This window comes from Achroia grisella, unplaced genomic scaffold (assembly GCF_030625045.1).
Source record: "Achroia grisella isolate CSIRO2021 unplaced genomic scaffold, CSIRO_AGI_Agris_v1 utg780, whole genome shotgun sequence".
Classification (NCBI taxonomy): domain Eukaryota; kingdom Metazoa; phylum Arthropoda; class Insecta; order Lepidoptera; family Pyralidae; genus Achroia; species Achroia grisella.
Window position 1 is genome coordinate 7,882,229 of NW_026713020.1, and position 18,088 is coordinate 7,900,316.

Here is an 18,088-nt window from a genome sequence, read left to right on the forward strand (position 1 = left end):
AACGCATGGTGGAGGATCACAATCTATCGAGATGATCAGGATGGTATTTTAGTTTCTGGCGGGTAGTGCGATGCTGAAATTCAGCAGCTGGTATTAATCCGAACAATTCCTCAGAGCACTCTCCGTAATATATGCGGTAGAAAATGCACAAAGAAAGAATTATAGATTTGTACAGATGATAAATATCAAAGTAAAATACAGACGATCACGACTGATTTCCCGGAAGGGGTAGTCAGAATAATTGTCTTTTTTTTATTACTAACTGCGCTAACGGTTTACGCTGGCGTGGCACCAGTAGACGATGATAAGATGAGCATGAGGTCAGGTCAGTTAGCCCATCGTGGTAAATTCACCAGGAATTTATCATGATGGTTTTCGGGATCGCTTTATTTTTCGGACTACTCTAATGCTGTTGGCCGCAGCTGGCCTTTACAGCTTCACCGGACGTTATGGGGCGAGTGCAGATGGCACTCCAAACCTGCGGAAGGTCTTATGGAGCGGCGGAAGGCCAACTCCTGCCTGACGGATACGACTTTAGTTTGAGGGCACTTCTAGGGGTACGAACCTCGGCTCAGGCCGTCGTAATATCTATCCCCGTTTGAATTGGATGGGGGATCGATCAGAGGGGGTCGGGAATCGCATGGAAGTCAACCTGACATGTTACATTGCTTCAACAAATTTCTTCACCCCGCAGTGTGATTTTTTTAAAGGATAATAATGAAATAGTATTCGTCCCTGCGCTAACGGTATACGCTGGCGGGGCACCAGTGGAGGTTGATAGGATGATCTTAAAGAAACTGGGCTAGGCAATCGTGCTTAATTCACCTGGAATTAATCACGATGGTTTCCAGGGTGACCGCGTGGAGGTCAACCGATTGAAATTGATTTTAGAATAAAAGGTATAATCCATCACATTTAAAATTAATAGGATTCCTGTTGCTAAGTACTTAACAGTTACATATAACGTACAACTGTGATGATAACCAGATTAAGGTATATTTGCTGTTATATATCCACTGATTATATCTATCTGATAGAGTGTTAACATGATAAATTGTTATAAATGGGATAACTATTACCCATTACTAAAACTCCCTTCCTTCTCCGTCGTGTGAATTGTCCTGGCTTTTTATTATCATAATTATCATAGCTCAGAAGCAAGAGAAATATTTAATACTATCTGTACACACGACCTCGTCCGCGTGGAATTTAAATTGCTTTTTCCGTAATAAAAGAATTTCTCTAAAATACAAGTAGACTAAGTTACTCCTTATTACATCAGCTACCTGCCAAAAAAAGTACCGTCAAAATCCGTCTAGCCATTTAAGAGATTAGCCGGAACAAACAGACAGACAGACAAAAATTGTAAAATATATTATTTTATTGCATGTACCGTATAGAGATTAGCCGGAACAGGCAGTCAGACAAAAATTGTAAAAAATGTTATTTTGGTGTATGTACCGTATTTACATTCATATGCATGTAGTAAAAAACGGTTATTTCAATATTACAAACAGACGCTCCAGTTTTATTTACATGTATAGATGTATAGATTAAATATTCAATTCTATTGGGCAGTACAGCAAACCCAATATATATATATAATATTAGTAGATATTGAATTATAATTAGGTTCGTAGATAGGGCATCAATAAAAGAGGAAAGTAAAATATTATATCACAATTATATATTTCACGATGAAGTCTAAATTTACAGTCCTTACTTTCTATTGGTCTAACGATGACAAGGAATGTACAATTTTCAAATTTATATTTTCTTTATATAAACTAAAGAGTTATTAACAAATGCTATCCACGGCTATTAACTCTTAAGTATTCAAGATTTTTTTATATAACGCTAAAAAAATAGCAATCACGATGGTAACGGAGAGAAACTGCAGCAAAAGCGGATGTACCCATGTTGTTCCGTTTCACTCTCGACTTCTCAAATACACGATTGCTTCAATTACTCCCCAGCAGGTAATTGAAAAATGTCCACGTTACGTTTCCTGCATAACAAACTCATTACACGACTATACTAAATTATAGTTACATTTAGATAATGCCTACCTCACATACAGAGGCGTAGTTAGGTAACCTAGGGCCCTGTGGCAAGTCAAGAAATGGGGCCTTACATTACAGTTTTATTAAAACGCACATATCGCTATCCGTCAAATTGACAACACTGTCAACCCACAGGAAGAATTTAGGGTAATTCCGATGGTATACCTTTCAATTTTTTCACAACTGTGTTGCCATGATTAAAGTCGGGTTGCAAGCTGTCATATTTATTTTGAAAATGGGAGAAATTTTGAAAAATTCTGTTTGATCGAGATTTTCTGGTAAGGTTTCGAGGACCCTCTGAGCTTGAGAGCGCCGGGGCACTACCCCTAGAGACGCCGGTATCTACGCCACTACTCATATAGTGTTTCCAACAAAATATCGCGCATACGCAATATGGATAAATAACATTATGAATGCGAAAGTTAAAGTCCGGACTACCTTTTCTAAATAAAAAAATGTTGTAGCATGTAACCTCAATAGTAGGTTAGGTTTTTTTTAGATCATAATGAAATGGTGTACCTACCTGTGCTAACGGTTTAAGCTGGCGTGGCACCAGTGAAGGATGATAAGATGAATACGAGGTCAGGTCAATTAGCCCATCGTGACAAATTCACTAGAAATCACGATGGTTTCCAGGGGGAACCGAGTGAATGCCAACCTGATATGGTACTTTGTTAGCAATAAGATCATCAGTCCATATCACTAACAAATCCCATTTCCCCCCTCATTGACGTAGGATAGGAGTTTTACCAGAATTCACGCGGGCAGAGCCCCAAATCAACATGACATATATTACGTGTACAATTATAATCAATAGGTTTAAATAATATTAATTTAAAAGCAACTGACTTTTGGCGCTTAGGCAGATGCTGCCATTATGCATAATCATCCTAAAAAAATAAAAAAGGGAGGTAAAAACTATAGAAGTTTTTTGTTTAATTAAAATATTGTTAATAAATTGAAAATACGTATCATTTTGTATTTATTTATTTGCTTTAAATAGGTTACATTATTCTTATAAATACATAGTTCCTTATTAAAGTACTTATTAATTAAATGACACATCGGTAAAACATTAATCATAAGTCATCAAAATATGGCACAGAGTAGAAAACTACAAAAAAATACACATGTTGCCGATTTTGGTACATTGGACATTGTTTTAATTATTAATAGACAATACATTAATTCCAAATAAATCAAAATTTAGTATTTCAGACTACTAAATAGTGCTTAGAATTAGTAATCTATGGATTATTTAAATTATTAACCGGGTCTTAACACGAATAATTTTATGGCAAATAAAGGTATTTACCTCTCTCGATGTTTCGACTAGTTTGCACTAGCCGTGGTCACGAGCTGACTGGAGCACTTTATATTAACACGAAAATTAAAAAATAACAGTAATCTATGGAATTAAAAAAAGTATAAGAAATATGTCGATCGGTGTTGGATATATACTCATTATTAATAACATATATTTAGGCATATAAAATGAGAAACTTAATAAATAAAAGACCATCAGCCTCTCAGAAAATGTTGTATCCTTGTTTATTCCACTTTATACATAAAAAAATACAAAATCATGCTTCCACTGAGCAAGTTTTTTTGTTGACTACTCTAATGCTGTTGGCCGCAGCTGGCCTTTACAGCTTCACCGGATCTTAGGGGGCGAGTGCAGATGGCACTCCAAACCCGCGGAAGGTCTTATAGAGCGGCTGAAGGCCAGCTCCTGCCTGACGGATATGACTTTAGTTCGAACCTCGGCTCAGGCTGTCGTCATTTCGATCCCCGTTTGAATTGGACGGGGGATCGATCGGAGGGGTAACTGAGCCAAGTATGGTACAATAAATGTAAATATAATAGTAATAATAAAACATAAATATAAAACTGTTACCCATCCTGCGGGACCATTTACGTAAAAAATACTATATCTAACAAATTGTCAAACCAATTTATCATCTGTAGAAACTAAACTTCAGATATTTACTAATTACTAACTTTACAATTACTAAGCTCTTGTCTTTCAAGCAAGATTCTAATTTAATATTTAAAATGTAAACTTGACTTATCGTATTGTATAATTTATAAGAATAAATAGTGTTGTCATACCATCTATCGACATTATATGCGATGTATGTTCGTATCAGGGATGTTAGGGAGCTTCGTAACCGTAACCGAATATCGGATAGGGACGGAGCCTAATTGAGATACATTATGTAACCATCTTATTAGCCATTTTGGATTATACTGGAATGTGTCTGGATATGTTGGAATTACTCTTAAATAAATTCAAAACATCTGTTAAATCATATTTACTGAGCAAAGCCTATTACTCACTAAACGATTACTTGAATGACGAGTGTGCATGGCAATAGTTGTTCATGCACTGAATTTTCATTTAATGTTAGACATAGACACCTATATAAAAATACATTGTAAATAAAATAGCCTATAAAAAAAAAAGTAATTCAATTGAGTTTCTTGCCAGTTCTTCTCAATTGGATCTATATACCGAACTGGACGGTAGGGAAAAAATAAAATAATAATGTAAAAATTTGACGTTCATAAGCGGCTAAAATGTCCTACATGAATAAATGATTTTTGAATTTTGAATACTTTTGGAATTCTTTAAAAAATTAATACACGTAACCGAAATTATCCGAAACTAACGGATAATCCGAAATAATTTCATATCCATATCCGTATCCGGTAAAATAATCATTCCTATATCCGAAACCTATCCGTATCCGATATTTCATATCCATAACATCCCTAGTTCGTATATAACAATAACCATAATAATTTCAAAACTACACTAGAAATTGAGTGATATAAAACTCCTTATTATATTGCCATATATTTATATATGTGTATATAAAAAGAGATACATACTACTAAGTATAACATAAGACTAGTTAGGCTCCATATCATAAAATTTAAGCTAACCAGTAGCCTATTTTGCATCATGACTTATAATTTGCACATTCACATGCGAGATACCATTTGCATCGCTAGTATCTATATCAATTTTCAGTTCCCCGAAAGCGGTTTCTTGTTCCTTCAATGCCATCATTTCCTCCGGCTTCAGTAACGAAATCCCCGACGTTGTTTGTTTGTTCATCAAATTCTTTATCCATTTCTGATTCTGTATTCGCTGATCTTTCTGCTTATTATCTATGGTCACTAATTCTTTATTCAACTCTTTTATATCTTCTACGTTCTTCAATATTGCCTTCTCCTTATCTTTCTCTGCTTCGACCTTCTTCGGTTTCTTCTGGTATGTGTTGCTTTCGAACTGGCCATCGTCAGTTTCGTATGCACGATTCAACTTCTCTATATCCGTCCATGCAGCAGTTGAGACAACCGAGCAGGTCGCCGAAGATGAACGGTCGTCCAGTGTTCGTTTGCTCCGTATACTGGCCACTTCATCATCGACTTCAGCTTCATTGTCCTCCTTGTAGAACTGCAGGTCCTCGTACCCGAATGGAAACTCGCACTCCGTGTTCTCACACATGAGCATCTTCTCATTGAAGTTTATGAAGAACAACTTGATTCCAGATTGACACAATGGACATAACTGGAATGAAAAAGCAATAACTTAATACTACTTTACACAACAAATTATAATCTTGACATTTCAGATAGCCAAAATTTGTTAAAGCAGATTAATGTACATATGTAATATACATGTGGAATTATATAGGTTGATGCGTGAAATGGAACGGTGTGTGAATGAAACAGAGAGATGTGTGAGTGAGACAAGTAAATAGGAAAAGAAAAAGATATGTGTGATAAAGAGAAAAAGCAAGTGAGAGAAACAAACGAATAATGAGATCAGTGCGAGAGAGAGAAAACATGCTGGAAAAAACAAAGAAATAAAATAAAAACAATAGAATACAAAGTAATATATGGAAGATTATAGAACCATGCAATGATTATTAAAAGATACTTCAAAACAAATTTTTGTATTAGATACGGAAGTTTACAGAACGTGCAGATTATTTGCTCCCACTAAATCATATATACACAGATACATAAAGTAATAGAAACTATACAAACATAAATGTTTGTATAGTGCAGTATTCTAAACCACGACCATCAGAAAGTAAGTTAGTTACGCTCGCTATACTCCTTATTGCATTAAACCATCACCATTCAATTAGCCATTATAAACATATCAAAAGTAAACATACTTTCAGACCTTTATCAATTAGTGTCGCGTTTTCGGATATGTGTAACGGTGGTGCCTGGAATTCGAAATATTACAACATAAATACTAAATACTAACACATCCATGCTAATAACAAAACACTAGCCGTTACCTGCGACCTCGTTTGCTTCTATATAAAAGATAGCATACAACACTATTCGCATTAAAATGTCTCTACAGCTCAGGGCAAAACAAAAATAAAGTCACACGTTTAGTGCTTCCCTAAGACCCCTCCCAATTTTTAGGTTGGCTTTGGGAATGTAATGAAAAAAATGAACAAACTCTAAATATAGCACTGGATCCGAAGTTAGATTAAGCTGTACATATTGTGCCTCGTAGCCCGTTTTAATCGTGTGGAAAAATATCGGCCCCCACCAGAGCCACACACTCTTGATAATAAGAGGGAGTGTGGTGTTCTTATCCAATAGCTTAGGATTACTTAGTACTCTTACCCAAGAACTCCGGGGTAGTCTGGAGGTCTTAGGTGAGTGCGAATGACGCATTACATTTACAAGATTTGAATTATTAGCTAATTAATTGCTCATAGTGATATCATCCAAAATCTAAATAACTAAACTAACTACAGATAGACAAAGTTATAAAATAAGTAATACATACACCTAAAGTCTCCTCGGTCATTGTAGGAGTTTCATTACCATCCCGTGGTGGTGTCTGCAAGAAACGAGATTAAATGTTTATTCACACTAATGAATAATAATAATCTAGGATTGGAAGCAGAAGCGTAGGTAGACCAGCTGCCAAATCGTCGGACGACATCAAGAAGACAGCAGGGCCAACCTGGTCCAGTCATGCAGCAGAAATAAAAATGTAGACATCCAGCAAACGATAATGTATGCTGAAGAATCTGCAAATTTTGCCAAGTTGAAGTGGAAACGCCACAACACATTCTGTGCGGTTGTATCCCACTCATGCATAAACTAAAATATTCTCTTTGGAAGGACACAATTTATATATTGTCAAAATGTCAAATTAACAAATTACTGATTTAAATAAGTTGATTTGGATATTATATAGATAAAAACCATTACTGCTATGAATATCCTTCAATTCTTGTCCTTGACGGGTGTAGGTAGTGATTAGTAATTGACAGTGAAATTACAAGTTAAGAGGCATTGCATTGTATTCTTCGGGAATGACAGCACATGGGAGAGTAGCTAGTAGTACCTAGGAGCAGCACAGGTGCTAAGACCTGTAGCACTGCAACCTGCATAGATCTATCATGCTCACCCATTTTCAAAGCTCACTATCTAGACCCGTCAGGGACAGGGAAGAATTGTAGGATATTTAGGAGCGATGGTTTTTATCTCATGATTGATTAATACTTTCCAAAGATATTTCATTTATGCATGTGTGGGCTACAACCACATAGGTTGTGTAGCTTGGCAAAATCTGCAGATATTTCAGCATATAGTAGCTCACTGCTGGACATGTAGCTGTTATAGTTTTCCAGATTCTTCGGTCTACTGCATAACTGGTCCATATTTATGGATGATAATGGTATGGTGCCGCCTGCGCTAACAGTTTACGCTGGCGGGGCACCAGTGGAGGATGCTCAGATGAACATGAAGTCAGGTCAGTTAGCCCATCGTGACATATTTACCAGAAATTTATCACAATGGTTTCCAGGGGGAACCGCATGGAGGTCAACCTGACATGGTACATTGCTAGTAATGGGGTCCACATTACTAACAATACCCTTGCCCCCTGGTTTGGCCTGGGTTACAACCACATAGGATATGTTATGGAATTTCCTCTTCTGCTTGGAAAAAATACAGATTACAAAGCAAACATTTTGATGGCTGAAATATACAGAGCTATCCAGACAACTTGGTACAAAGTATAAAAGTTTAAGATAAAAATGACTACATACCATTCCACCATCTTCTTCTTCTACAGTAGCATTATCAGGAATACCCAGCAAAGACTCCAACTAAAACAATGTATAACAAAAACATTAATATTACATTGTAACGCAATGTAAATAAATAATTAGTAAGTTGTGAGGACAACATACTGACAATTTTTCTAAAATACTGTTTAATATTATTCACAGACCTGAATAAACTTTATTTCTTGTAAAGAAAGTAGGCAAGCCTACCTCCATGTGGTTTCCTCTGGAAATATTTGCTTTGCTATATATTCCTTGTGATTTTGTCAGGATGGACTAACTGACCTGATCTCTGCCCCGCCGTATATAGGCGTATACCGTTAGCGCATTCGAGTACACCATTCCAATACCATCCATTAAAAAATTATAAAAATCATTCAATTTTGTACTAAAATTTCTAAAGTTCTCACATGAGCCTGTACTAAATATCGCGTGTTAATAATAAGATAAAAAAATAAATATTAACTTCTTTATTTACGAATAATTATTTATGTAATTAAAAGTTACCAATAAATATAAAATACATACGGTTATATTGTCGTCCATTATTGTATCATTTTCTGTGCCTTCAGTGGAATTTGCCTGCAAATATATTATAAATAGAATTAAATGTTTATCGCAATGAAATATTATTAAAATCCACAGCATTAAAATAAATAAATTAAACATATACTTACTATAGGAACGAAAGGATCTGTATTATCCATTGCTTTCTTATTTTCCATGTCAATTTCAAAAACTTAATTTTATTACCGAATTTAACAACTGCTTACAACCAATTAAAATAACGATGGGAATCAAAACGTACCGGCCATTTTCTTCAATTTTCGGCTTCAATTTTCCAGAACTTCGATTTTATTTTGTTTTGTTTTTAACAGAAAGGCAAAGGGAACTGTATTCATACAGCCATGCCTGCTCAATCGTTCCAATTTTTTAAGTTTATTTTAAGTCGTATAGTTGGGATGATTTTTAGTACAAAGATTACCTGAATATCAAGATCGTGAACGTCTGACTGTCAAGGGTCAAACAAACAGTGCAGTGGAAAATTCTATAATGAGATCTCGTTATAAAGTATTCTTTCCCTTTCGTACAGCTCAAAAACTAAATTGGGATTACAGATTTATCAATTGTTATTTATACTAACTTACATTTAATTATGTAATGTATACGTATATTATATACATAATAAATAATAACAAAATTACTTATTAGTCCTACTAAAATGAGCCATCTATTTACCTGTCTGTACATGTCACTTGTACAGATTAGTAAATGTCACTTATATTATTTTTATAAATTTCATCTGTCTGTCTACTTCTGCTAAATGGCTATACCGATTTTGACGGGACTTTTTCTCCTATGACAATTAGTAACTTAGTCTACTTGCTGATTTTAGAAATTTTATTTATCTTACTAAAAAGAAACTTTTATCTTTGTCACAGTTAACAGTTATCACTAAATATTAGTGATACTCTGTTTATTAAAGGTTTTCTATAACTCTCTTCAAATCCACTTTCACAGCTTTAATATTAGTGACATGTACATATGTTATGTAAAAATATAAAACAAACACATCTTATATACTTTATATTCAATAAAAAAACAAAAAAGATCTAAACAAAGAATAGATTACACCCAAAATGCATACTTATACTAGAATTTAAAAAAATGAGTTTATTCAGACACAATTCCAAACATTAAGTATATAACTCAGTTAACATACAATATTGCATAAAAAAATAAAAAACAAATCTAAATATCTAATTAACAAACAATGGATTATATCAACTATATTCTTATATACTAATTTAAAGGCACATTTTGCAATTTCAAAAGTAGTTCTTACTCAGCAATGTCAAGCAATGGCAATCCATTAAAATTAATTTACATAATAACACTTAAATTCATTTTTGTAAATAATGTTGAGTATATATTATTTTTCAGAAATTTGCTAAGCATTGTTTGTAAATAATGTTGAGTATAAATTATTTTTCAGAAATTTGCTAAACATAGTAAATAATGTTGAGTATAAATTATACCTATAAAGTTTGCTCAACATTGATTAGTAAGGACCTATTGACAGATATGAGGTTTTAACGGGGGCACATAGCATGACGTCCACCATCCACTGGCACGCTAGCACCAGTGATATTGCTTGCAAGGTCACTAGCCAAGAACGCTATTGTAGCAGCAACCTCATCCGGTTTCCCTGGACGTCCTAATGCATGTGTTTCCTTGGTCCTCTCCAAAAACGCACGGTACTGGTCATCGGACAAACCTCCGCGTTTCTGTAACTCAGTCAGAATCACACCTGGATTAACAGCATTCACTCTGACGCCTTTTAGCGCCAACTCCAGCGCTACACACCTTGTGAATTGATCGACTGATGCTTTAGACACATTGTATGCTAGAACACCAGGGAACGATCTAATTCCATTAACACTTGATACATTAACAATGTTACCTTTAGTTTTAATAAGATGAGGAACTGCTAACATTGTTAAATAATAAATTGAGCGTACATTTGTATTCATAAGTCTGTCATACTGAGCTAGAGACGTATTCTCTATGCTTCCAGTCTCTAAAATTCCCGCGTTATTCACTAATACATCTAGTTGTCCATAATGATCAACAGTACTATTTATTATGTTTTCGATGTCTTTTTCTTTTCAATTGTAAAAGTAATTCAATTGAGTTTCTTACCAGTTCGTCTCAATTGGATCTATATACCGAACTGGACGGTAGGGAAAAATAAAATAATAATGTAAAAATTTGACGTTCATAAGCGGCTAAAATGTCCTACATGAATAAATGATTTTTGAATTTTGAATACTTTTGGAATTCTTTAAAAAATTAATACACGTAACCGAAATTATCCGAAACTAACGGATAATCCGAAATAATTTCATATCCATATCCGTATCCGGTATAACAATCATTCCTATATCCGAAACCTATCCGTATCCGATATTTCATATCCATAACATCCCTAGTTCGTATATAACAATAACCATAATAATTTCAAAACTACACTAGAAATTGAGTGATATAAAACTCCTTATTATATTGCCATATATTTATATATGTGTATATAAAAAGAGATACATACTACTAAGTATAACATAAGACTAGTTAGGCTCCATATCATAAAATTTAAGCTAACCAGTAGCCTATTTTGCATCATGACTTATAATTTGCACATTCACATGCGAGATACCATTTGCATCGCTAGTATCTATATCAATTTTCAGTTTTTCTTGTTCCTTCAATGCCATCATTTCCTCCGGCTTCAGTAACGAAATCCCCGACGTTGTTTGTTTGTTCATCAAATTCTTTATCCATTTCTGATTCTGTATTCGCTGATCTTTCTGCTTATTATCTATGGTCACTAATTCTTTATTCAACTCTTTTATATCTTCTACGTTCTTCAATATTGCCTTCTCCTTATCTTTCTCTGCTTCGACCTTCTTCGGTTTCTTCTGGTATGTGTTGCTTTCGAACTGGCCATCGTCAGTTTCGTATGCTCGATATCAACTTCTATATATCCGTCCATGCAGCAGTAGAGACAACCGAGCAGGTCGCCGAAGATGAACGGTCGTCCAGTGTTCGTTTGCTCCGTATACTGGCCACTTCATCATCGACTTCAGCTTCATTGTCCTCCTTGTAGAACTGCAGGTCCTCGTACCCGAATGGAAACTCGCACTCCGTGTTCTCACACATGAGCATCTTCTCATTGAAGTTTATGAAGAACAACTTGATTCCAGATTGACACAATGGACATAACTGGAATGAAAAAGCAATAACTTAATACTACTTTACACAATAAATTATAATCTTGACATTTCAGATAGCCAAAATTTGTTAAAGCAGATTAATGTACATATGTAATATACATGTGGAATTAGATAGGTTGATGCGTGAAATGGAACGGTGTGTGAATGAAACAGAGAGATGTGTGAGTGACACAAGTAAATAGGAAAAGAAAAAGATATGTGTGATAGAGAGAAAAAGCAAGTGAGAGAAACAAACGAATAATGAGATCAGTGCGAGAGATAGAAAACATGCTGGAAAAAACAAAGAAGTAAAACGAAAAACAATAGAATACAAACTAATATTTGGAAGATTATAGAACCATGCAATGATTATTAAAAGATACTTCAAAACAAATATTTGTATTAGATTTGGAAGTTTACAGAACATGCAGATTATTTGCTCCCACTAAATCATATAAACACAGATACATAAAGTAATAGAAACTATACAAACATAAATGTTTGTATAGTGCAGTATTCTAAACCACGACCATCAGAAAGTAAGTTAGTTACGCTCGCTATACTCCTTATTGCATTAAACCATCACCATTCAATTAGCCATTATAAACATATCAAAAGTAAACATACTTTCAGACCTTTATCAATTAGTGTCGCGTTTTCGGATATGTGTAACGGTGGTGCCTGGAATTCGAAATATTACAACATAAATACTAAATACTGACACATACATGCTAATAACAAAACACTAGCCGTTACCTGCGACCTCGTTTGCTTCTATATAAAAGATAGCATACAACACTATTCGCATTAAAATGTCTCTACAGCTCAGGGCAAAATAAAAATATCGTCACACGGTAAGTCCCTCCCTAAGACCCCTCCCAATTTATAGGGGGACTTTGGGAATATAATGAAAAAAATGAACAAACTCTAAATATAGCACTGGATCCGAAGTTAGATTAAGCTGTACATATTGTGCCTCGTAGCCCGTTTTAATCGTGTGGAAAAATATCGGCCCCCGCCAGAGCTATTGGGTATCGAGTTATTGGATAAAAATCCCACACACTCTTGGTAATAAGAGGGAGTGTGGTGTTCTTATCCAATAGCTTAGGATACTTAGTACTCTTACCCAAAAACTCCGGGGTAGTCTCGAGGTCTTAGGTGAGTGCGAATGACGCATTACATTTACAAAATTTGAATTATTAGCTAATTAATTGCTCATAGTGAGATCATCTAAAATCTAAACAACTAAACTAACTACAGATAGACGATAAAGTTACAAAATAAGTAATACATACTCCTAAAGTCTCCTCGGTCATTGTAGGAGTTTCATTACCATCCCGTGGTGGTGTCTGCAAGAAATGAGATTAAATGTTTATTCACACTAATGAATAATAATAATCTAGGATTGGAAGCAGAAGCGTAGGTAGACCAGCTGCCAAATCGTCGGACGACATCAAGAAGACAGCAGGGCCAACCTGGTCCAGTCATGCAGCAGAAATAAAAATGTAGACATCCAGCAAACGATAATGTATGCTGAAGAATCTGCAAATTTTGCCAAGTTGAAGTGGAAACGCCACAACACATTCTGTGCGGTTGTAGCCCACTCATGCATAAACTAAATATTCTCTTTGGAAGGTATATACTCAAACCTGAGGAGATAAAAACCTGTAGGCTACCAACCTCCTTGCATTAACTAGCCATATAACACAAAAACACATTTAATAAAAAGTATATTGTCAAAATGTCAAATTAATTCGCTTGCAAATTACTGATTTAAATAATTTGTTAAATTAATTATTATTTGTTATTTTTAATTCTGATATTATATACACCGTCATATATTCAATCTTTTATTAATATCACTCCTTCTGTATATCAACACACCAACCATAACCACAAACCATTACTGCTATGAATATCCTTCAATTCTTGTCCTTGACGGGTATAGGTAGATTAGTATATTGATTAATTGACAGTGAAATTACAAGTTAAGAGGCATTGCATTGTATTCTTCGGAAATGATAGCACATGGGAGAGTAGCTAGTAGTACCTAGGAGCAACACAGGTGCTAAGACCTATAGGACTGCAACCTGCATAGATCTATTATGACACACACATCACCCATTTTCAAATCTCGCTACCTAGACCCGTCAGGGACAAGAATTGTGGGATATTTAGGAGCGATGGTTTTTATCTCATGATTGATTAATACTTTCCAAAGATATTTCATTTATGCATGTGTGGGCTACAACCACATAGGTTGTGTAGCTTGGCAAAATCTGCAGATATTTCAGCGTATAGTAGCTCACTCTGCTGGACATATAGCTGTTATAGCTTTCCAGATTCTTCGATCTACTGCATAACTGGTCCATATTTATGGATGATAATGGAATGGTGCTCCCGCCTGTGCTAACGGTTTACGCTGGCGGGGCACCAGTGGAGGATGATAAGATGAGCATGAAGTCAGGTCAGTTAGCCCATTGTGACAAATGCACCAAGAATTTATCACGATGGTTTCCAGGGGGAACCGCATGGAGGTCAACCTGACATGGTACATTGCTAGTAATGGGGTAATACTAACAATACCCTTGCCCCCTGGTTTAGCCTGGGTTACAACCACATAGGATATGTTATGGAATTTCCTCTTCTGCTTGGAAAAAATACAGATTACAAAGCAAACATTTTGATGGCTGAAATATACAGAGCTATCCAGACAACTTGGTACAAAGTATAAAAGTTTAAGATAAAAATGACTACATACCATTCCACCATCTTCTTCTTCTACAGTAGCATTATCAGGAATACCCAGCAAAGACTCCAACTAAAACAATGTATAACAAAAACATTAATATTACATTGTAACGCAATGTAAATAAATAATTAGTAAGTTGTGAGGACAACATACTGACAATTTTTCTAAAATACTGTTTAATATTATTCACAGACCTGAATAAACTTTATTTCTTGTAAAGAAAGTAGGCAAGCTCCATGTGGTTTCCTCTGGAAATTATTGCTTTGCTATATATTCCTTGTGATTTTGTCAGGATGGACTAACTGACCTGATCTCTGCCCCGCCGTATATAAGCGTATACCGTTAGCGCATTCAAGTACAACATTCCAATACCATCCATTAAAAAATTATAAAAATCATTCCATTTTGTACTAAAATTTCTAAAGTTCTCACATGAGCCTGTACTAAATATCGCGTGTTAATAATAAGATAAAAAAATAAATATTAACTTCTTTATTTACGAATAGTTATTTATGTAATTAAAAGTTACCAATAAATATAAAATACATACGGTTATATTGTCGTCCATTATTGTATCATTTTCTGTGCCTTCAGTGGAATTTGCCTGCAAATATATTATAAATAGAATTAAATGTTTATCGCAATAAAATATTATTAAAATCCACAGCATTAAAATAAATAAATTAAACATATACTTACTATAGGAACGAAAGGATCTGTATTATCCATTGCTTTCTTATTTTCCATGTCAATTTCGAAACTTAATTTTATTACCGAATTTAACAACTGCTTACAACCAATTAAAATAACGATGGGAATCAAAATGTACCGGCCATTTTCTTCAATCTTCGGCTTCAATTTTCAATTTTCCAGAACTTCGATTTTATTTTGTTTTGTTTTTAACAGAAAGGCAAAGGGATCTGTATCCATACAGCCATGCCTGCATGATTTTCAATCGTTCCAATTTTTTAAGTTAATTTTATGTCGTATAGTTGGGATGATTTTTAGTACAAAGGTTACCTGAATATCAAGATCGTGAACGTCTGACTGTCAAGGGTCAAACAAACAGTGCAGTGGAAAATTCTATAATGAGATCTCGTTATAAAGTATTCTTTCCCTTTCGTACAGCTCAAAAACTAAATTGGGATTACAGATTTATCCATTGTTATTTATACTAACTTACATTTAATTATGTAATGTATACGTATATTATATACATAATAAATAATAACAAAATTACTTATTAGTCCTACCAAGATTACATAATATTACATAGTCCTACTAAAATGAGACATCTATTTACCTGTAAACAGGTAAATAGATGAAGATAATCTGTACATGTCACTTGTACAGATTAGTAAATGTCACTTATATTATTTTTATAAATTTCATCTGTCTGTCTACTTTTGCTAAATGGCTATACCGATTTTGACGGGACTTTTTCTCCTATGACAATTAGTAACTTAGTCTACTTGCTGATTTTAGAAATTTTATTTATCTTACTAAAAAGAAACTTTTATCTTTGTCACAGTTAACAGTTATCACTAAATATTCGTGATACTCTGTTTATTAAAGGTTTTCTATAACTCTCTTCAAATCCACTTTCACAGCTTTAATATTAGTGACATGTACATATGTTATGTAAAAATATAAAACAAACACATCTTATATACTTTATATTCAATAAAAAAACAAAAAAGATCTAAACAAAGAATAGATTACACCGAAAATGCATACTTATACTAGAATTTAAAAAAATGAGTTTATTCAGACACAATTCCAAACATTAAGTATATAACTCAGTTAACATACAATATTGCATAAAAAAATAAAAAACAAATCTAAATATCTAATTAACAAACAATGGATTATATCAACTATATTCTTATATACTAATTTAAAGGCACATTTTGCAATTAGTATTTGCAAAAGTAGTTCTTACTCATCAATGTCAAGCAATGGCATTAAAATTAATTTACATAATAACACTTAAATTCATTTTTGTAAATAATGTTGAGTATATATTATTTTTCAGAAATTTGCTAAGCATTGTTTGTAAATAATGTTGAGTATAAATTATTTTTCAGAAATTTGCTAAACTATAAAGTTTGCTCAACATTGATTAGTAAGGACCTATTGACAGATATGAGGTTTTAACGGGGGCACATAGCATGACGTCCACCATCCACTGGCACGCTAGCACCAGTGATATTGCTTGCAAGGTCACTAGCCAAGAACGCTATTGTAGCAGCAACCTCATCCGGTTTCCCTGGACGTCCTAATGCATGTGTTTCCTTGGTCCTCTCCAAAAACGCACGGTACTGGTCATCGGACAAACCTCCGCGTTTCTGTAACTCAGTCAGAATCACACCTGGATTAACAGCATTCACTCTGACGCCTTTTAGCGCCAACTCCAGCGCTACACACCTTGTGAATTGATCGACTGATGCTTTAGACACATTGTATGCTAGAACACCAGGGAACGATCTAATTCCATTAACACTTGATACATTAACAATGTTACCTTTAGTTTTAATAAGATGAGGAACTGCTAACATTGTTAAATAATAAATTGAGCGTACATTTGTATTCATAAGTCTGTCATACTGAGCTAGAGACGTATTCTCTATGCTTCCAGTCTCTAAAATTCCCGCGTTATTCACTAATACATCTAGTTGTCCATAATGATCAACAGTACTATTTATTATGTTTTCGATGTCTTTTTCTTTGGTCAGGTCTGCCGGAATTAAATGTATATTCGCTGTACTCCCACATTCTTTGCTGGTCCTCGACAAGTTGTCCACGTTTCTTCCTGTTAGAGACAATTTTGCGCCCAGTTTCGATAAAAATACGGCTGTGGCGGCTCCGATACCCGAGCTGGCGCCGGTGACTATAATTACTTTGCCAGCAAAATTCATTTTATTGTTTCTATTTGCTACCAAAAATACAGTTATACTCCGTATGTATATGAATTTGTTCTGTGCCTTAGATCAATCTCTCTGTAGTACGAAACTAGAACTAACTACAAGTTGTTTACTTTAACACTTTATAGAATTAACTTATTTTTAGAGGCCTTGACTCGATTTGAATTGTTATCAAATTCTTTTGCACTTGAAATGAACTTGACAGTTGACATCACTCGTGGTTAGTTTTTTTAATATTTTTGGATTCTAGCTTATAGTAGAGTACTATTCGGATATTAGTCTAAAATAGAATACGATCATTTATAACCATTCATGGTATCTTAATAGGCAATAGTCGCCTAATTTAACGTTTTTCCAAAACTCAACTAATTTTAGCATATTTTTGCTCACGTAATTAGCGCTATCACAAAAATTTATATGGCCACACTAACAATGTTTTCAAAGCCGTAATAAA

At 34.4% G+C, this 18,088-nt stretch overlaps 3 protein-coding genes and 1 pseudogene across 4 annotated transcripts; all 4 read right to left on the reverse strand.

Moving 5' to 3' along the window:
• Window positions 1–4,524: 4,524 nt before the first annotated feature.
• On the reverse strand, window positions 4,525–9,021 carry LOC131850959 (uncharacterized). 2 transcript variants are annotated; one of them, XM_059201378.1, is made up of 6 exons: window positions 8,863–9,021; window positions 8,714–8,767; window positions 8,168–8,227; window positions 6,895–6,948; window positions 6,260–6,313; window positions 4,525–5,643 (listed from the first exon to the last, which is right to left on the reverse strand). In XM_059201378.1, the coding sequence occupies exons 1-6, from the start codon at window positions 8,908–8,910 to the stop codon at window positions 5,020–5,022; spliced, it is 894 nt and encodes a 297-aa protein (XP_059057361.1). In that variant the 5' UTR covers window positions 8,911–9,021; the 3' UTR covers window positions 4,525–5,019. The 2 variants fall into 2 exon arrangements, with proteins under 2 accessions (XP_059057361.1, XP_059057362.1); XM_059201379.1 differs by lacking the exon at window positions 6,260–6,313.
• Window positions 9,022–10,203: 1,182 nt separating this feature from the next.
• On the reverse strand, window positions 10,204–10,848 carry LOC131850967 (dihydroanticapsin 7-dehydrogenase-like; the record flags this gene model as incomplete). The annotated part of the gene is made up of 1 exon (XM_059201385.1): window positions 10,204–10,848. A coding segment is annotated over one exon (570 nt), but the record flags the coding sequence as incomplete, so codon positions are not given.
• A 97-nt stretch (window positions 10,849–10,945) lies between these two features.
• On the reverse strand, window positions 10,946–15,612 carry LOC131850960 (uncharacterized; annotated as a pseudogene).
• Window positions 15,613–16,815: 1,203 nt separating this feature from the next.
• Window positions 16,816–17,837, reverse strand: LOC131850962 (3-oxoacyl-[acyl-carrier-protein] reductase FabG-like). The gene has a single exon (XM_059201381.1). It carries the CDS (start codon window positions 17,626–17,628, stop codon window positions 16,864–16,866), a length of 765 nt encoding a protein of 254 aa, XP_059057364.1. The 5' UTR covers window positions 17,629–17,837; the 3' UTR covers window positions 16,816–16,863.
• Between the last annotated feature and the right edge of the window lie 251 nt (window positions 17,838–18,088).

What these genes read in the sequence shown, in the direction of transcription:
- LOC131850959 (XM_059201378.1), bottom strand. Translation starts at nt 8,910, where the DNA reads ATGGAAAATAAGAAAGCAATGGATAATACAGATCCTTTCGTTCCTATA. An exon ending in CAGATCCTTTCGTTCCTATA is followed by an intron (nt 8,768 to 8,862) that starts GTAAGTATATGT and finishes ATATATTTGCAG; the next exon opens with GCAAATTCCACTGAAGGCAC. An exon ending in TAATGGACGACAATATAACC is followed by an intron (nt 8,228 to 8,713) that starts GTATGTATTTTA and finishes ACATTGTTTTAG; the next exon opens with TTGGAGTCTTTGCTGGGTAT.
- LOC131850962 (XM_059201381.1), bottom strand. Translation starts at nt 17,628, where the DNA reads ATGAATTTTGCTGGCAAAGTAATTATAGTCACCGGCGCCAGCTCGGGT.